General features: G+C 42.6%; 2 protein-coding genes across 2 annotated transcripts in view; one reads left to right on the top strand and one right to left on the bottom strand.

The window, feature by feature from the left end:
• Positions 1-21,489, bottom strand: part of LOXHD1 (lipoxygenase homology domains 1) — a 194,280-nt gene that overhangs the window by 105,037 nt on the left and 67,754 nt on the right. Inside the window, exons 7-12 of the mRNA XM_037806213.1 lie at positions 17,556-17,679; positions 15,094-15,344; positions 8,884-9,019; positions 8,149-8,309; positions 7,040-7,126; positions 5,777-5,912 (exon numbers count right to left, since the gene is read on the bottom strand). Of these exons, the coding sequence (XP_037662141.1) occupies positions 5,777-5,912; positions 7,040-7,126; positions 8,149-8,309; positions 8,884-9,019; positions 15,094-15,344; positions 17,556-17,679 (895 nt within the window). The remainder of the gene's footprint in view (positions 1-5,776; positions 5,913-7,039; positions 7,127-8,148; positions 8,310-8,883; positions 9,020-15,093; positions 15,345-17,555; positions 17,680-21,489) is intronic.
• The window catches only part of RNF165 (ring finger protein 165), a 258,137-nt gene that overhangs the window by 219,229 nt on the left and 17,419 nt on the right, over positions 1-21,489 (top strand). The gene's annotated exons all lie outside the window — the stretch shown is intronic.

The following is a 21,489-nucleotide window of genomic DNA, read 5'->3' as shown; positions in this document are numbered from 1 at the left end:
TAACACAAGGAGTGAAAGACTTGTACACTGAAAACTACAAAAACATCATTGAAAGGTATTTTTTTAAATACCCAAATAAATGGAAAGATATCCCATGTTCATGCATTGGAAGAGTTAACATTGTTAAGTGGCAATACTCCCTAAATTGATCTACCAATTCAAAGCAACCCTTATCAAAATCTGCTAATGGGTATGGATTACTTTTGGGGTCAATGAAAATGTTATGGAATTTCGTAGTGATAATAGATGCACATCTCTATCAATATACCAAAAAACATTGAATTGTACACTTCAAATGGGTGAATTGTATATAAATTATATCTCAATAAAACTGTTATTAAAAAACAAACAAACTTGTGCCACTCCTTACTGACAGTTCATCTACAATGAAAATAAAGCACATCAGGACCAAGACAAATCACCAGGAAGGTTAATTCAATGTATAAATTATTATTCAGTAACATATCCATTTTTATTTGGAGATAAAGAAATTAAATTTGACCATTAAATGTGTGGATACATGAAGATTTCAGGATCTTTAGCCAAAGTGCTCATCAGAAGAAAAGGCACATAACAATTGCTTGTATATTGAGGCCTGTCTGGGGCAGAGCTGGCATAGGTAGGCATTTAAACCATGAGTTAAGATTGAGAAAAAGTCTCCCGTTCCCCCATGTTGCCTCCTCGTAGGGCGCAGCACCTGAAACTCAACCATCACTGCCTTCTCTAATCAACTCCTACGATTCAAATGATCAGGGGGGTGGGAAATGTTTTCAATCTTCAGCCTTGTTGTAAATGGAGTTGATTCTTTTGTGTTGAGCTCTCAATGACATAGTGTGCTAACAGTGAGAGGAATGCACTGCACTGAATGGAGCAAAACCAAAAAGTAGACACATGAAGCAGAACCGCAACGGGGAAGCCTGGAGAACCAGCCTTGCTTGCTTCTTAATTTTAACAAAGGCCAGTACTGCTTTTTCGGCTATTACTACTGGGCAATTCCCAGACGCAAACTAATGAGGGAATTTAGAAATCCCTTTGCCTGGGAATTCCAGTGCCCTTTGCTCTAGAGCTCCAAGGTCCATTTAATTGGAAGTTCTCAGGGGTCCTGATCTTCTCCAGGGGCCCTTCAGGGCTCACCAGCCACTGAGGTCCCAAGCTCCTTCCTGGCAAGAAGTGTGCAGACAGTTAAAAATAATTATATCGTTAGACATCAGCAGTGAAAGACGTTAAACAGATGGGTAAGTACCAGAGCCTCTTGTACTTTAATTTTAAAATTACAGCTGAGTCGGAGTAACAAGAAGCTATGATTTCCAGCACTTGAATCCAGTGGTCTCGTGCTCACACATCAGTAGCGTGTAATCACTGCTGCTGGGTGCGTGGTGGAAAATGCTGATCTCATTTCTTTTATTATCTCATGTAGCTCCTGAGGGAAAAGCAAGATGGCAATAAATTGTGATCCTGTGTGCGTTTTGTCTGTGTCTCCAAATCTGCATTAATCAGTGCAGTCGCTCCCAAAAGCTTCTCAGCTGTCAGACAGACCTGGCATTCATTGCTTATTTGGCTATAAACTGGGAGCCCACAGTTTCAGACTTAGAGAATTGATTTTAAACTGGTTTTTCCTCATTTTACGCAAGACCAAGACTCTCCACTAAGGGATGTCCAGGACGTCCTGCAAATTATTCACTGGTTGCAACTAGTGAACTGGGAGGTTGCCACCAGCAATATTTACTGTTAAAAAGCAGCATCCAGGAGGTGATGATAGCACATTATTGTGAATACAATTAATAGCGCTGAATTTGGGTGAATGTGATGTCACCAGAAGGAAAGCTGAAGGTTAAAACATAGGAATGTAAAACAAAGTGAATCTTGGGGCACTGACTGTGATTAACTATACAAATACTTAAAAATTCTTTCATGAAGTAGAACAAATGTATGACACTATTACGAGGAGTTAATAATACAGGGGTATTTGGGAGAAACTGTACCTATTGCAAACTATGGACTATAGTTAACAGTAAAATCTTAGTATTCTTTCATCAACAGTAACAAATGTACTACACCAATGCCAGGGGTCAATAATAGGGGGTGATAAGGGGTGTGGGATGTTTGGGTTTTCTTTTTTATTTTTATTCCTTTTTCTGAGTAATAAAAATGTTCTAAAATTGATGGTGATGAATGCAGAACTATTGATGATACTGTGGGCCATGGATTGTATACTTTGGGTGGATTATAGGCTGTGTGAATATATCTCAACAAAATTGCATTTTAAAAAAAGCAAACAAAAAGAAAAACAAGAAAAGAAAAAGAAAGAAGCATCTAGACCAGGAAAGGAGATCTGGGTTCTTGTGGAGGTGGGTGAGAATCTGTGTGTTCTAAACCCAAGAGAAATTTATGTGGGCTAGAAAAAGCAGCTGGGGAAAGAAATTAGACTTGGAATGGGCTCCAAAGTACTGCCAAGGAACCCCAGAAGGCATCAAACTGCCTTTATAGCTAGTATGCCAGGGGACAGACAGTCCTTTAATTTTATGTTATTCATCAGAGAAATGTTTTCTCATCAAAATGGCTCTTTAATAGTATCATAGAAGACAAAAAACAAATAACAGTTATGATACTCCCACATATGGCAGGCTGTTTAAAAAGTTACACTCATGTTTATATATGTAGACAGTGTAAATGCTCCTCCTACCCCCCCACCCCCACCCCCACCATGTCCTCTCCTGATCTATCAAATCCCTACCTATAGGAGACCTGGCTCAAATGTCACTTTTGCAAAGTTTTTCCCAACATCCTGAACAGGAAGTTTATCTCTCCACTGTGTTCCACAGCATTCATTCACCAAGTTCTGCCAGTTCTATTTCAAAATATTTCTTGAATTTGTCTTCTCCGCTCTAGTCTACCCTATCCCTATCCTGTTTCAGGATCTCCTCATCTCTCCCCAGGATGACTGCTTGTAGGGTTACCCCCAGATGCATCCTTCACACATACACAAGCACGACGGGCTGAGACACTTCTCAAGAGAAACATGGGGAGGAAGGAACTGGAAGGAGTTCAAAGAATGGGCTGATGTGCGAGCTAGGAGGGCAGGAGCTGGAGTCAGAGGGTGGGGCAGGGAGCTCGGAGAAGCAGCAGCTTTGTGCCAGGATCCTGAGAGATGGGCTGGAAAGTGGCTGGTTAAGTGGGATGGAGGACAAAAAAGAGGATGAGAACCAGGATATGACTCAACGGGTTTTCCACATGGACACTGAAAAAATCAAGACAAAGACTCTTAAACTTCAACTTGCATACAAACTACTTGATATGATTGATAAAAATGCATATATCCAATTGGATATGTCTGGGGTTGAGCAAAGGAATCTGCATTTTAATAAATGTGCCAGGCCATTGTGATATAGGTGGACCCTTGACCACAGTGAGAGATAATGTCCTAGGATAACAGCAGAAGGTAGGGTGTAGAGAATGACCAGGGGACACAATACACCACCTGATCAGGTGGGGTAGGGGGCAACGTCGTGAGATGGCATGATGCTGAAGGAAGATGCTCAAAGGAGGACCCACAGCAAGAGACTAAAAGTGCAGAGGGAGTTGGGAGAATGCTCCCTCCCTCCTGGCCCCACCGTATGTGAAGAGGGAAAGCAGAGTTCTCAGGGGAGAGTCAGGCTTTAGTCAAGGAAAGGAGGAGGTGGAGGCAAAGAACACTCTGAGTCAAAATGGCAGATTTCTCTCTGGAAAAACAGCACTAAAATGACATTCATTTCACAGATTATTTTAGATTCAAGCAAACAAAAAAAAAAACCAACAAGCCTGGAGGAAACAAGTATAGACAACAGCAACAAAATTTTAGAAGGTGGAAGCAGAAAGAGTGATAAGTGACTTAATAGAGTAGTTCTTAATGTGGATTTCCCACAGCAATATCTGCATTACCTAAAAATTTGTTAGACAAGCAAATTCTTGTCTACCCCAGACGTATGGAATCAGAACTTTGGCAGGTGAGCACCACTGACTTAACAGACCAGAGAAAATTGATCTGAGCCAGCAGTTGTGAAATTTGAGAAGCAACCCTGCAAAAAGGCTCAGGAATGACAGCACCAGGTTAACTTTAGAAGTAGGGAATGAGGAGCTAAATTCATGAGAATTGTTTGAAAAGATTCAGAGAGCAGTTAGATCTTGTGATGGTTAGGTTCATGTGTCAACTTGGCCAGGTGATGGTGCCCAGGTGACTGGTCAAGCAAGCACTGGCCTAACCATTACTGCAAGGACATTTGTGGCTGCTTAATAAACCAGAAGGCTGGTTTATTAAATCATCAGTCAATTGATTGCATCTGCGGCTGATTATATCAATGACGGGAGCGACTTCTCCAATGAGAGAATTCAATCAGCTGGATGTAATCCAATGAGTTGAAGATTTTTAAGGGAGAAGAGAGAGAACTTTCATTTCTTCTTCAGCCAGGCAGCCTCTCCCAGGGAGTTCATCAAAGACCTTCATTGGAGTTGCTGGCTCGCTGACTGCCCTATGGCATTTGGACTCATGCCTCCTGCCCTATGGAATTTGGACTCGTGCATCCCCACAGTTGCCTGAGACACTTTTATAAAATCTCATATTTACAGATACCTCCTTTTGGTTCTGTTTCCCTGGAGAACCCTGACTAACACAGGTCTCAAGATCCCAATCCCTCATACCTACAACAGGCCCAATTCTGGTACACAAGGGGGATGGATCAAGGAAGAGCAGATATACTTCTGTCTTCTTGGGCTACATCTTATGTAAAGTCCCAATTTTTTTTAGGGACTCACATATTATTTATCACATTTACAAGGAAATTATTGCCTTGTTTCCAAAAAACACATATTATGGGTTTCTATGTTTTTGAGTATTTGACTCTGTTCAAATCATTTCAGCAAATATATATGGAGCTTTCACTGGTTATGCAAATGCAGAGTGCTCATACATACCTATGATCATCTGAGAAGTGATGTTAAACATTTAGAAGAGCTACTGGAACTATGGGTGATAACATCACTTTCTATATATTCTTAGTTTTCTGAGATTTTGCAATATTTCTTTACTGTTTAAAAGAAATTAAGGCCCATCACAAGGATAGCAAACAGGTATCATCTTAAGTGCCAATTCTGATCAACTAGTAATGTCTGCTTGGAGGGCTTTATTGACGCCTACGAAGCCCATTTCAGACTCAAATGGGGGAGAATGCTGTGATCATTTGGCAATGTCTGCCAAGGGAAAAGGACAGGACATGTGTTGTGTATTGACCAACACTCTGCTATTATAATCTAGAGGAAAAATGATCTCCTTTGGACTCTTTGAATGAGGACACTGGAATCCAGATTGAAAGCTAAATCTCTCTCCAACCAGCCTCAAATAGAAACAAAGGACCATCAGGCAGCAGCCAAGTATGGCCTCAAGAAACCAGACCCAGCCTTCCTTTTTGAGGAGCATTTCATGCATTATTTTGGGGGAGGAGGAGGATGTTTCCATTAATTTCAGGAGAAATATGGTTCATTGTAGATTCTCATCCCCTCATAGACAACTAGAAGTCCCATAAATTCCCTCCCCGATCACAGTAGAGCTCTAGCATCATGTCTTAGTGATGGCTCCTCCAAGCCAATCCTGAGACGGGAGCTTTCTAAACCCACCCTGGCATTCAGAGGAGGCATGATGGTGCACAGTGGAAAAAAACTATCAGCCTGTGGGCCAGACCTACAATGGTGCATCAAGTAGGAGTTCCACAGCCACCCCCAGGATGGGTAGCTGGTCAGTACTTACTGCCCATTATCCGCCGCACTGTTGGGCCCTCTGCAGTCATTTCCCTTACAATCTCATTGTCGTCCTCATTGGCATCCAGCCAGCGATTGCAGTTGAAGTTATACTTGTCCTTGGTCAGGGTGTTCATCAAGGTCATCTGGAACAAAGCCCCAGGGTGAGCAAGTTGGCATACCAGAGATATTCATACCTCACCCTGGGGTATCCACTCTGCTGTCTCCTCTCGAGGAGACCAACACCACCTCCTGGAGATGATCCCTGTGGAAGGCAGAGTGTAGGTCAATATTTCTCTCTCTGCTTTTTTGGAGACCCACACTTGCTGTGCTGGTTTGAATGTATTATGTCCCCCAGAAAAAGCCATATTCTTTGATGCAATCTTGTGGGGCAGACATATTCGTGGGGATTAAGTTGGAAAGTTTGGATTAGCTTGTTTGCATGGAAATGTGCCCCACCCAACTGTAGGTGATAACTCTGATGAGATATTTCCATGGAAACATGGTCCCACCCATTCAGGGTGGGTCTTGATCAGTGGAGCCATATAAATGAGCTGACAGACAGAGGGAACTCAGTGCAGCTGAGAGTGAACTTTTGAAGAGGAGCTACAGCCAAGAGGGACACTTTGAAGAAAGCACAGGAGCTGCAGATGAGAGACAGTTTGAAGATGGCCGTTGGAAGCAGACTCTTGCTCCAGAGAAGCTAGGAGAGGACAAATACCCCAAGTGCAACTAAGAATGACATTTTTGAGGAACTGCAGCCTAGAGAGGAACATCCTGGGAGAAAGCCATTTTGAAACCAGAACTTTGGAGCAGATGCCAGCCACATGCCTTCCCAGCTAACAGAGGTTTTCCAGACACCATTGGCCATCCTCCAGTGAAGGTACCCAATTGCTGATGTGTTACCTTGGACACGTTATGGCCTTAAGACTGTAACTGTGTAACCAAATAAACTCCCTTTATAAAAGCCAATCCATCTATGGTGTTTTGCATTCCAGCAGCATTAGCAAACTAGAACACTTGCCTAACAGCCAGGTGGCTGAGGCAGAAAGCAAACTCTCTGAACCCCTGAACATTTTTTCAGTCTACTTGGAAGTCCTCTCCCCTTCAGGAACTCCCTGTGCCCTGTGTTCAAGTTCAGGTGTGATCATAACACTTCCCCATCCCCATTCCTGTTAAACACAGAGGCAGACTTATGTGACAGGGTCAGTAGAAGGGGACCATCCTGTTTCCTCTCCCAACTACCTCCTAGCCCACAGATGGTGCATCTCACCCTTTCTAAATGCCATCCAGAACCAGGACTTGTTTTATCATGCCAAGCCCGAATCTTGTAAAACCTGCCGAGATCCGGGAGCTCAATCTGTGGGGAGAAATAAAAAGGTTTGAGTGGGCAGAACCAAGTGAAATGTGTCATCCTCATAGCTGACCCACTGCCAGGAGGGCACCTGCTTTGGGTTGTTTCTTCAGCAGCGAGGAAGCCACCCAGACATACTCTATCCTCCTGTGCCCCTTGTAACCGGAGATATGTGAGGGAAAGACAGCCAAGAGCTAGATTTCAGTCAGGGCTGGTGAAACTGAACAAAAATAACTGACCCACAGTGGGACACAGCCTAAAGAAGAGCCTCCAAGCAATAAACTTTCCATAACAAAATCAGTATGGCAGCCCTGCAAATTAGCACAGGCCCACAGCCCCAGGACTCTGCTGGGCACTGAAGCAGATGCCAAGATCAATACAACAGTCATGCCCTTTCCCTAGGGGCTCGTAATCTGGCAGGGAAGACAAATTACATAAAGAGCAATGAACTGAGTGCTATAATAGAGGCACCGAGGAGGTGCTCTGCAAGAAGGGAGCCTTGGGGCATGAATCTCTTTACAAATATTTCCTACCTAAAGGTCAAAGCAGCACTTTTGCTGGCAAAACAAGCCCTGCTCTAGTTAAACATACACTGGAAAGTTTTAAAGCTGGATTTCTTTTAAATGTTCTAAAATTCATACTTTCCCTTAAATTTGGTCCTTGTCCTCCATTCTGTCAATTGGATAGTTTGATACCAACTGGGCCCAGAGTCTCTGTTTCAAAAAGATTCCCCAAGCCACCCAGACCATTACATACTAGCTTCTTGCCCCAGGCTTGTTTCTGGACTGTTTGATTCAGATGAAAGGCCTGGGGACAGATTTAAATTGCACCCCATTCAATACATTCCCTACAAATCATCAAATTTGTCACTCCTTGCAGGGGCGTAAAGTTTCCATTGTACCTTTTTGTCTTCAAACTTGATCCAAACTTGGCTTATGACAACCAGAATCCACCATGACACATACCTCCCACGCCCCTTCCCACCCTCCCTCCCCGCTCCCCACCACCCCATCCCACTTCTCTCCTACCCTAAACTTCTCGATCTTGCCTGGTTTGAACCACTTATTGTTGGGGTTCAGGAGAATCTCATCTGTGCGCCCCTTCTGCCCATAAATCTGGATGAAGATGGGAGAGTTTGTTCCTGCTTTCTTCAAGTCGGTAGTCCAGACCCACAGAGACCAAGGAAATTCTACAGAGACAGATCAAATCACACCACAGACTTTAAGAAGTGAAGAGATTTTCACATTACCAGAGGGGTAGAGGGGCAAATCAAAGGTGATCAGGACTGAGAGGCGGTTTATGGACAGGTGTGTGCCACTCTGAGAAACCCACTGTAACAGGTGCCAGATTTAGAAAGCAAAAGATCTGCTACATTTTAAAAGAGGGTGCCTTAATGTTCCTTTTAATGGCTGAAGACTATTAGTATGTGTTAACTAGTGTGAAGAGTTGACTCCACCCACCCTGTGTCTGGTACATGCAGAGTGTGCTGTACTGAACCATTCAGTTTAACATCCAGCCCATCTCGACAGCTTATTAAATTTGGGAACACTGGAGTATCAGCCTTGGTGCCAGGTTGCATCACTCTCTGAGGCCTGTACTTTGGAGAACTGAGCTCCCTGAGGGATGCTTTCCCCTTCTTTCCAGAGGAAGAAAATTGAGAAGATGGGGGGAGGTCCTCTTGGAGCTCTTGCCAAGAGGTCTGACAGCTTGCACTTTGCTGGCTCATCTGAGATGCCACCAGGCCCTGGGTGCCCTGCACCTACTTTTCAGCCTCTTCTTTCTAAGAGACACCATCTCATAGAGCTGCCTCTCAATCAGCCCATCCATCTTCTTCTCATCCAGCCAGTTGCTGCAAGGGAAGGTCTGCTGGATGCCAGTGAAGGGGCACAGAATCACCACCTGGAGAGGTCAGACCATAAGAGGCACTTGCTGTGGGTCCCCCCATTGGGACCTCCTCATGGTGCACAGCAGCCCCTTCAGCCCCATGGTAAGGGATATCTATATTAGGACCCCTCGAGGAAGGGCAACTTCTTCTGCCCTCCCATTGCCCACCTTCCTAAATCTTAGATCAAGAAATACCTCCTCCAAGAAGTCTTCCAGAGTAGGTATCATCCATCCTCCAATCCTTTAGCCCAAATCTCAAACCTTCTCCTCTATTCACAAACACCCTCTCTGAACACATTTTACTATGCACATCATAAAATCTCAGTTAATCTGAACTAAACTAACTAAAATAGTAAATTAATTCCCTATAATTGTTTTGTAGATGTGCTGGCTTGAAGCTGTTATGTACCCCAGAAAAGGCCATGTTCTTTTAATCCATTCCTGTGGGTGAACACCTGTTGTGGGTGGGACATTTTGATTCGGTTATTTCAATTTGAGATGAGAGCCACTCCATTCAAAGAGGGTCTTAGTCCTTTTTCTGGAGTCCTTTATGAGAGGATATAGGACAGAAAAAGCTGAGAGAGCATAGAGAGAAAAGCCCTGGAGAAGCTAAGAGTGGACCCACAGAAGCTCAGAGAGGAGGCTGCTTGTTCTGGTTTGCTGACGCTATCATTATGCAATCTACCAGAAATGGATTGGGATTTATTAGGTTACAAATTTACAGTTCTAAGGCCATAGAAGAGTCCAGACTAAGGCATCAAGATGATAGCTTCACTGAAGAATGACCAATGGCATCCAGAACACCTCTGTCATCTAGGAAGGCACAAAGCTGGTGTCTGCTGGTCCTTTGCTCCTGGGTTGTGTTTCAAAATGGCTTTCTCCAAAATGTCTCTGAGCTTCTGCCTTTGCCCCTCTCTCTCAGCTCCTGTACATCCTTTCCTCTTTCTCCCAGGGTGTTTCTCTCTAAGTATCTGGGGGTCCTCCCTTAGTTTCTCTGGGGCAAACTCTGGGCTTCATCTCTTCTCTTAGCATCTCTTAGATTCTGTCTGCATCTTCAATGTCTCCAAGCATCAGCATTTGTGTCAGCTCTTGAGCTCTCTTAAGTATTCCAGTGAACTAATCATGACCCACCCCGAATGGGCAGGGTCCACCCCTATGGAAATAACCCAAAGGTCTCACCCACAGTTGGGTGAGTTACATCTCCATGGAAACACTCAATCAACAGGTCCTACCCAACAAGATTGAGTGAAAAGATCATGGCTCTTCTGGGGTCCATAACAGTTTCAAACCGGAACACCACTGGAACCAGAATCGGAAAGCAATAAAACCCGGGAGCAAAGGACCAGCAGACACCAGCCATGTGCCTTCCCATGTGACAGAGGAACCCTGATGCCAGCAGCCTGTCTTCAGAGAAGATGTCTTCCTCTTGATGCCTTAATTTGGATATTTTTCATGGGCTCAGAACTGTAAATTTGTTTGCTAATAAATTGCCATTGTAAAAGCTGACCCATTTCTGGTATATTGTGTTCTGGCAGCTTTAGCAAACCCAAACAGTAGGGACAAAGGAAAAATACATAAAAACTAATTAATATCTGGAATTTAATGCAAAACCAAATCCCCTCTTCGTGGCTTGGTTCTCATTCAGCGTTCTCTCCTGCACCTTCTCCATCCCTACCCATATTTGGAACTCATGGATTTGGAACGTGGAAGAACACTTGGAATCCATCTAGCCCAGGCTGCTCACATTATGGCTGTTCAAAGGAATGTTCCTGGCACACTACAGAATCTTCTACCAGCAAAGACATTTTGACAGTTCACACTGCATTTTTTCCTTCCACTGAACAAATCCTGCAGTTGTCTCCTCCTGGTTTACTTTTTTTATAAACCTTTATTGTACTAACATATTCACAATGGAAAAATTCCCATTATAACCACTTTCGAATGTACAATTCAGTAGTGTTAATTACATTCACAACATTGTACCACTATCATCAGTACCCATTACCCAACTTTTTCATCACTTCAAACAGAAACTCGGTACCTATTAAGCAATAATACCCTCTTCCTCTCCCCTGCCAGCCCCTGATAACCTATAATCTGCTTTCTGTCTCTATGAAATTTGCTTCTTCTAGGTATTTCATAATAATCAAGATCATTTTGTGTGTAGCTTATTTCACTCAACCTGATATTTTCAAGTTTTTCCACGCTGTAGCATACACAGGAACTTTATTCCTTTTCACACCTGAATAATATTCATTCTGGGTATATACCGCATTTTGTTTGTTCATTCATCACTTGATGGACACTTGGATTGCTTCCACTTTGTGGCTGCTGTGAATAATGCTGCTATAAACATTGGTATACAAATATCTGTTCGAGTTCCTGCTTTCCATTCTTTGGCGCATATAGCAGGAATGGGATTGCTGGGTCATATGGTAATTCTATGTTCAACTTTCTGAGGAACTGCCAAGCTGATTTCCACAGTGGCTGCACCACTTTACAAAGCCACCAGAAATGTATAAATATTCCTATTTCTTCACATCCTTACTAACATTATGATTTCCTGTTTTTTATTCATAGCCATCCTAGTGGGTATGAAGTGGTCTCTCCTTGTGGTATTGATTTGCATTTCCTTGATGACCAATGATGTTGAACATCTTTTCATGTGCTTATTGGTCATTTGTGTATCTTCTTTGGAAAAATGCATATTCAAGTCCTATGCCTATTCTTTAACTGGGTTCTTTTCCTTTTTGTTGTGAGTAGTAGCAGTTCTTTGTATATTCTAGATATTAAATCTTTAGCAGCTATAGAGTTAGCAATTATTTTCTCCAATTCTGTAGGTTGTATTTTCATTTTCTTGATCATGTCCTTTGAAGCACAAAATTTTTAAATTTTGATGAAGTCTGATTTATTTATTTTTTCTTTCAAACACAAATCCACAATTATAGTTGGAGACTTCAACTACAGTTCTCTCAGTAATTGATAGAGCAACTAGAAAGAAAATTAACAAAGATACAGACAAATTCAACGACACCATCAACTAACACAATGTAATCAATTTTATAGAATACACCAGAAAACAATAGCAGAATACAAATTCTTTTCAAGCGCCCATGGAATATACACCAAGACAGACCATATCCTGGGTCATAAAATATAAACCCTGACAAATTTAAAAGAATTGAAATAATACACAGCATGTTCTCTGACAACAATGGAACCAAACTAGAAATTAATAACAAAAAGAAAGGGAAATATCCAAATACTTGGAAACTAAATGACTCACTTCTAAATAATCAATAGGTCAAAGATGAAATCTCAAAGGAAATTAAAAATACACTGAACTGAATGAAAATGAAAATACAACATTTCAATATTTGTGGAATATAGCTAAAGCAATGCTGAGAGGGGAATTTATAGTGCTAAATATTTACATTTGAAAAGATGAAAAGTCTCAAATCAATAATCTAAGCTCCCACCTAAAGAATCTAAAAAAGAATAGCAACGTAAGCAGATGGAAAGAAATAATAAATATAAGTGCAGAAATACATGAAATTGAAAACAGAAAAACAGTTGAGAAAAATCAATAAAATAAAGAACTGGCTCTTTGACTAGATCAATAAAATTGATGAACTTCTAGCAGTACTGACAAAGAAAAGAGAGAAATTACCAATATCAGGAATGAAACGAGATATCACCACAGACTCGGCAGATATCAAAAGGATAATAAATGAATACTACGAAAAATGCAACATAAATTTGTAACAATGGTGAAATGGACCAATTAATTTCTCAACAAGCACAAACTAACACACTAACACAACTCATCTAATGTGAAATAGATAGAATATCCCTATAACTCTTAAGGGAATGGAATTTGTCATTTTAAAACTCCCGAAAGAGAACTCTCCAAGTCTGGATAGTTTCACTGGTGAATCTTACCAAATACTTTAATAAAAATTAAGACTAATTCTCTATGGTCTCTTCTAGAAAATAAAAGAAAAAGGAAAAACTTCCAATTCACTTTATGAATCTAATATTATCTTGCTACCCAAATCAGACAAAGATAGTATAAAAAACACTATAGACCAATATCCTCCATGAATATGGATACAAAAATTCTTAATAATATATTAGCATATAGGATTCAGATATAGATAAAAAAAGAATTATATATCATGACCAAGTGGAGCTTACTGCAGGAATACAAGGCTGGTTCAATATATGAAAATCAATGTAATCCACCATGTTAACCTGTTTAAGAAGAAAAATAGCATTTGACAAAATTTAACACCCTTTCATGATAAAAAACAAAAAAAAAACCTCTCAGAAAAAAAATAGGAATAGAGGAGAACTTGCTAAACTTGATAAAGAGCACCTACACAAAAACTGCAAGCTAACATACCTATTGGTAAAAGACTGAGTGCTTTCTCCAAAAGGTGAGAATGGTGGAAACAAGGTGAGGATGTCCACTTTTACCACTCTTACTTAACTAGTTCTGGAAGTTCTTGCCAGTGAAACAAGACAAGAAAAGGAAATAAAAGCATACAGATCAGAAAGGAAGAAATAAAACTGTCCTTATTTGCAGATGATATGATTTTCTAAGTAGAAAATACCAAGGATTCTAAGCCAAAAAATCCCTTCTAAAACTAATAAGTGAATTCAACAAGGTTGCAAGATACAAGACAAAATACAAAAGTAAATTATAATTATATATACTAGCAATTAAAATGTGAAAAGCAGAATTAAAAACACAATGCGATTTGCAATCACTCAAAGACAATGAAATACTTAGGTGTAAATCTAACAACACATGTACAGGACTTGTATTCTTCAAACTACAAAACACTGATGACAGAAATCAAAGACCTAAATAAATGAAGAATCATACTGCATTCATGAATTGGAAGACTCAACATAGTAAAGTTGTCATTTCTCTCCAAAGTGTTAGGCAGGTTTAACAAAATTCCTATCAAAATGACAGCAAGATTTTTGTAGATACACACAAGATTTTTCTAAAATTTATATGGAAAGTTAAAGGAAAAAAAACAGCTAAAATAATTTTGAAAAAAAAAAAAAACAGCATGGAAGGAATCAGTCTATCCAATGTTTAATACTTATGATTTAGTTACCATAATCAATACTGTGTGATATTGGTAGAGAGACAGATCAATGGAAAAGACTAGAGAAATCCTCCCCCCACTCAAATAGATCCCCATAAATCTGTCCAACTGATTTTTGACAAAGGTGAAAAAGAAATTCAACGGAGGAAGGAAAGCCTTTTCAACACTGGCCAAAAAGTTGACCTTTGACCTTAACCTCACACCTTAGACAAAAATTTACTCAAAATGGATCATGGACTTAAATGGAAAACATAAAGCTATAAAACTTTTAGAAAGAAAACATAGGAGAAAATCTTTGGGATTTAGAGTTAGACAAAGAGTTCTTAGATTTGACACCAAAAGCATGATCCATAAAAGGGAAAAATGATAGATTTGACTTAATCAAACTTAAAAATTTTGCTCTAAGAAAGACCCTTTCAAGAGGGTTAAAAAGACAACTACAAATCGGGAGAAAAATCTTTGCAAACCACACATCCTGACAAAGGACTAGTGTCTGGAATATATAAAGAATTCTCAAAACTAAAAAATAAGCAGTCTAATTTAAAAATGGGCAAAAAACCATTTCACTAAAGAGGATAAAGACATGAAAAGATGTTCATTAGCCATTAGAGAAATCAAATTAAAACAACAAAGCACCACACACCTATCAGAATAGGTAAAATAAATACTAGTGAATACACCAAACACTGGCAAAGATGTTGAAAAACTTGATCATTCATACATGGTTGCTGAGAAAGTAAAATGGTTCAGCTACTCTGGAAAACAGCTTGGCAGTTTCTTTAAAAATAGGTAACAACCATACAACAGATGGCCATGTTACCACCCAAAGGACCAATGAAAGGGGTCACCCACGGGCTCGTTAGCAGGTGCAAAGGAGTAGGAGGTGGGATTCTGTCAGAGCTTATATACACAAGCCACAGAAGAGGGGGTTTGCAGCAGGGCACGCTCCCTCAGGGGCAGCCTCACCTTCTCGCAGTACCAGCCTCTGTTGACGCCCTCGTTGCCGTGCCCGATGGAGACCCGGCTCAGGGGGCTGAGCAGGACAGCCAGCTCGATGTGGAAGATGTCAGTGCGGCCGCGGTCGAACACGCCACCCTCCAGGAAGATTTTCCCACTGTTCTTATTCCCTCTGGCCCCGTACATGACCAAGTAGATTTTGGATTTGGTTCCGGCCCCACGGACATCCCCGGTGAAGACAGTGACGATATAGGTGATAGCTGGTATGGGAAGAGCAGGCAGGTGAGGGTTCAGTGCCAGCCGCCTGACCGTGATCCCCACCCCCACCCTTCTCTCCCCTTCCCGGCCACAGCGCCCCCTACGGCCCGCCCTCCTCCCCACGTCATTTTCCCTCCTAACCCTGACCCTAACCCTAACCCTACCCCAGACGACCTCCTCCCTGCCCCTCACTGTATCTTCTTAAAAGTTCCTGTGTTAGTGTATCTGAATTGTACAGTACTTCAGAAAGCTGTCAGCTCTGATTACAGGAAGCTAACAGAGAAGGAGGAAACTTGGGTTGGCTAAGAAAAGTACTTTTTATTAATAGTAATTAATATATGTATCATTAATAGCTGCCAGATGAATTCTACTACCTCTAATCTAATTGTAATAGTCAACTCCACTAATGGAGATTTGTATTAGCGGCCATCTGATTCATTTAGTTTGCTTTCTGGCTGACAACTTAAAAAGAGAATTTTAATAGGGCACTAATGTCCTCCTTCACTCCCTGATGCAATGGGTGAGGGAATATTGAGAGAGAGAACACCATGTGTTGGGCTGTTTGGGGTTCAGGTCAGTCACAGGGTAATACAAGAACATGGGACCCTGAGGGTGAGGCAGCAGAGGAAGATTAAACTCTAAGATGGGCAGAGTAAGAGAAAGCACCGAAGACAAACATCCAGACAGGAAATTCTGCTACGGGCTATCCTGCATTCTCTCATCCTATCCTGGAGTCTAAGGCAATTGTCACTTAATTACCTTTCTTGCCCATCATCCTACCTCAACACAAACCCTTATCCCTTAACCCCAGAAAAATTAAAATCCTAGACTTCTTTGGGAGAAGGCACATGCAACTACATGTATTATTCATTCATACATTTATACTTTCCTTTGTTTAGCAAACATTTATTGAGTGCTTACTATATGCCAGGTCTTAGGGAGGAAAAAAAACAAATGGCTACTGGCCCAAAAGAGTCACAGCTTTATGTCCCTGAGACACGTGGACAGATGGTGTTTCACCCAAGGCAGCACCCCCAGGTACTGACTGTCACTTCTCCTCTTCCTCTATCACTGGGAGGCAAGTAATAGTGACATGACTAACGGGATCAAATTGAATCTATTTTAACATATGTTTTTAAGTAAATTGCCAACTGTAATTACAAATGACTGTGACAAAGCTTAAAACATTCAGGCTGGGCCAAGGTGCCACAGTGCTGAGGTTAAAGAGTCTCACAAACAAGAGTGGCAAGGTCTGCCCCAGTGCAAAGGATGGAGAAAGGACTCTCTCTAGCAGACACAGGGAGGGCACAGAGGAAGTGACTCAAAGCAGGATTTTAAGAAGCAGGAAGAAGGGAAATGGTCTCACAGGTTGAAGAGAAAGCATGGTCCAAGGATAAAAGGAGGAAAAAGGGTAAAGCAATCAGCTAGGACTGGGGAGAGAGGAGGGTAGGAGGGTAGGTGACTGAGGTGGAGGGGGAGTGGAGAGCAGGTCAGCGCAGTGGGGGGAAAGAGGAAGATATATGGGTGGGTGGGTTTGAACTTTATCCCTACGGAGTAGTGAAGCCGTGAGAAGTTCTGTGCAGAGCACATTCTCAGATGAGCACAACCTCTGACTCAATTTTCTGGAGCCTCCATAACCGTGTTTGCCATGCTGTGTTGGAGGTTTTCCAAAGAGTTCACAGAGGGTAGGGCTTTAAGAGGCTGGTCAAATCTGTATCTGTCACTTACCATTTGGACAGGTTTCTTAATTTCTATGTGCCTTGGTTTCCTCATGTGTGAAGTGGGGACAAAGACAGTTCTTACATTATGGGGTCATGGTGGGGATTAAAGAACAGGTGGGTTGGGAGCCTGGCAGCGGATCTGGCATGACTGCAGTAAGCACTCAATATTAGGAGTTAAGAGTAAACCACTGTCCTCATTCCACACTTCCCAGGAGCTCACATCCTTGCTGGGGTTTGCTTCCTCCTGGGGATAACGTCTTTTGCCCTGGACAGTTTGTGTCTGCTCAGGAACATTTCTGCTTCTCCCCCACAGCAATCGAGACTTGGCTCCAGCCCAGAGGAACAGAACATTTTCAGGAGGGGGGAATGTCGCACAGACACTACTGGCTGCCACTGATCTCAGGCCTCTAGGCCCACACACAGATGAGAACAGTGACCCTCAGGCCGAAAGTGAAATACCAGCCAATTATGCCTCCCTTTCTTCAGTTCTACCTGTGGTCTCCGCTCCACCCACTAATATATCCCTCTGGATTTTGCCATCGTCCTCATCCAAGGCCAGCCAGCGGCTAAGAGGGAAATCATATTTTCTTTTGTTTGCAATGTCTTCGATGATAATCTGGGGGGAAGAGAGGGAAAGGAATGTCGTTAGAAGTCATTGAGCACACACCTGGTGGTTCATTACACCCCCTCCGTCACTTGAGTGCACTCTCTGAATACACATTCACCTTCTTAGTGGCCCAAGGAAAGCTTATCACAAGGACACACCTGTTACCAGGAGAACCCTGCAGAGCATTAAGCCAGGTAGACTGACTGGTAATTACCTCCTGTTTGAATTACTGAGCCACTGTCCTGGCCACTGCTGCAGATCATTTAGAAAATCGAAAGCCAGTAACTTGGCAGGATGTGCCCCATGGTACTGGAGAGGGAGAACTGGAAGCCTGGATTTGCAAACTGCTCCAAGAGGGTCACCCGCCTCGCCTGCTGAAGGTTGGGTTCTAACCTTAGTGGGGAGAAGCAGAGTCTGTGCAAGGGGAGCTGCAAGCCCCAAACCAGACACAGATAATCCTGGTCAGAAAATCTTAGCCACTGGCAGTGAGGCTAATGAACTGGAACGTTAGGAAGCCTTCTGTGAGAAACTCAGACGAGAGCTAAGGAGGGGAAGTGAGATGAGCGTGTCTTCCAAAATTCACCAAGGCCCTCTCAACCTCAGTTCAAAAAAGACATTTAATGGGTTACAATGACCAGGGCTTGAGATGATCTCCCCTGCACCCACCTTCCTAACATTATTTCCCACATCTCAATTCTCTGAGCCCCGTGGCCCAACCCCCAGAGCTATTCATATTCCTGCCTCACCTTCCAGCTCCTTCCAGCTCCTGCTCACCCATCGTTCCCCGTCTCCCTGCACCACCTGCCAAAATCCGACCCATTTGTCATGGCCCAGCTCCAGTGGACCTTCCCCGAGGCCTTCCCGAGTACCCACTGAGACACAGCTCACCTCACGTCTGTCGATACCTCACTCAAGACTCTTCTCTAACCCTGGTGATTCTGTTTTCTGGTCTCCAAACTGGGAAGCACAATCTGACCAACACTACTTTATTTGTGGAGCCCCTAAGATAGAATGTTTGCTGCTTGAAATCTGAGTGCTCTCTGAAACTTTGAAATAATGTCATATTATATTAATTTATTATGATAAAAACTTATAATTATTTAGAGACTTGTCTTATCTCTTCTGGAAGTTGGGAACGTGGGGCCTGGGACATCACAGTCACTCAGCAAATGTTTATTGAATGTTCAGTATCAATTGATGACATGAGGGAGTGTTGGGCTTCAAGTCCCTGAAATCAACTCCACAAGCCTCTGTCTCTTTTTCCCGTAAGATCCAGTGGATCATATTGAGCTTACACTTCTTGCAACACAGTGGAGAGAACCAGCCTGGGAGCCCAAAGGACCTTGGTTAGGTACTGGCTCTGCCACAGAAGATCAGGGGGACCTCCTAACTTTGTACCATGCACCTGAGCAGTTGGGCCAAGGATAAGGTCCCTTGGCAGCAAAATGTTCCGTTTTCTGACTACTGCTATTTAGAGGCTGAATTAAATGGTCTTTGGACTGAACTCAATAACTGAGTCAATCACAACCATTGGAAAAACAAGACATGTGGACCCAGTGCCTCGGCAGAGAAGAGGATGCTGCCCCAAGAAGAGGGCAAAGAGCAGGAAGAAGGGGTACATCCCTCCCCCCGGGCCCATCAGCCCGAGCAGAGAAACACATGGACAACGGACCAAGGAAGAAGAGAAGAGAAAGGGCCTGTAAAGGGGTTGGTTACACTGGCTCTTAGATTTATCCCACCAAGCCCTTAAACATACAGCACACAGGACCAGTTGTCATGTGAAGGCCAAGGCAGCCCAGCCTGGCGACTTGGGGAAACAGGAGGACCTGCTGAGCAGCTGTCAAATCTGGAATTTCCATCAGTTTAACAGCCCCTTTTCCCGGTGTCTCTGGGGACCCAGAGGGGAAGCAGATACCTCCGAGTGCATGGAGAAGGGACAGCATGGAGGCCAGCAGGAGGGGTGGGAAGTCACAATTGCTACAATCGAGAAACGGCCAGAGGTGACCCTTGGTGTCCCCTGACTTCTGGTTTTCAGCTTCTGCCCACACTACTGATACCTAAAAACCCCCTTCGTCCTTTCTTATCAGAACTCTTTCCTCAGGAAAGTAAACTCAGGCACGTTGACCTGTAAAATGCTTGAATTGGCTTTATGTCTTACCGAGGGAGCATTTTGGTTTGGCTTCAGTTACAGGAATAAGGCTGCTAGGATTTTTCAGAACCCAGGGAACCCTTGCGAGGGACACCCACCTTCGAGTTGGGGAAACAGGTGGGGAGACTGCCTGCTGTAGTCCAAACGCCCCCCACAGAAGACTCTCCAGAGAACAAACAAACTCAATGAAAGCAGCCTGCTCAGCCCTTTGATTTAAAACAGTGTCTGAAAAGACGAATGTTATAATGCCTCACTAATATGGACTAACAATAATGTGCAAACTCTGAGAATTGAATCTGGGGGCATGGGTTGTCAGCAGAAGGCTTATTTAAAGGTTCCTAGATTGTAAGCTCTTAGAGCAGTCACATCTATTCATGAGTTGCAACAGTTATTTCTAAAGTCTGAGCTGCTGAGCTGCTTGTGTGTGGCCTGGTCCATCCCTGGAGCTTCAGGTGTCTGGTGGCACCTGGGACTCAGAGCCAGAGTTCGGCAGCTGTGGGTGTTGGCATCACCCCATGCAGCAACTGTTAAAGAGGCTGAAAAGGAGATCAGACTTTGATTGAAGATAAGAACGAAATGGACTTGGTTGAGACTGGGGTAGATCAGACTAAAGGATAGAGGATGATATTGACTGTGTTTTAAAACTTCGGCTTCTGTGTGGGACCAAAGGAAGAGATGTTTATTTGGTGCAAAATCTATATTTTCTGTAGCACACTACGTAATTTAACTTATATGGTCAATTTACTCAACACCATAATTATATGGAACCTTGACTAGGGACTGAGATCTGGCTGGTTTGTACAGGTTAGCATGACGCCCCGATACAGTCCAGAGCATTTTGGGCACAGAATAAAAAGTATTTGCAAAGCCCCCTTGAGGGACTGGGGAAAAATGTAGAAATATTAAACTTTCCCAACTGGGGAATTCCTAATATTCTTGCAAGCATTGGGGACTACCAGTTTAGAAGGCCTAGCCCTTGATCTTTGGGCTTGCCCTTATGAAGCTGGCTACTGCAAAGGAGAAGCTGAGCCTACTTATAATTGTGCCTGAGAGTCACCCCAGAGAACTCTTTTGTTGCTCAGATGTGGCCTGTCTCTCCTAAGCCCACTCAACTGGTAAATTCACTGCCCTCTCCCTTACATGAGACATGACTCCCAGGGGTGTAAATCTCCCTGGTATCTTGTGACATGACTTCCTGGGGATGAGCCTGGACCCAGCTTCATAGGATTGAGAAAGTCTTCTGGACCAAAAGGGGGAATAGAAATAAAACAACATAAAATTTCAGTGACTAAAAGATCTCAAATGGAGTCGAGAGGTCATTCTGGAGATAACTCTTATGCATTATATAGATATCCCTTTTTAGTTTTTAGTTTATTAGACTAGCTATAAGGAAATACCTGAAACTGTTGAACTGCAATCCAGTAGCCTTGATTCTTGAAGCCAACTGTATAACTATATAGCTTATACGGTGTGACCGTGTGATCGTGAAAACCTTATGGCTCACGCTCCCTTTACCCAGTGTATGGACAAATGAGTAGAAAAATGGGGACAAAAAATAAATGAATAATGGGAGGGAGGAGGGGCATGGGATGATTTGGGTGTTCTTTTTTATTTTTATTTTTATTATTATTTTTATTTTTTTATTTTGGAGTAATGAAAATGTTCAAAAA

This window comes from Choloepus didactylus, chromosome 16 (assembly GCF_015220235.1).
Source record: "Choloepus didactylus isolate mChoDid1 chromosome 16, mChoDid1.pri, whole genome shotgun sequence".
NCBI lineage: Eukaryota > Metazoa > Chordata > Mammalia > Pilosa > Megalonychidae > Choloepus > Choloepus didactylus.
Note: the sequence above shows the minus strand (reverse complement) of the source record. Positions and strands in the feature narration are given on the sequence as shown.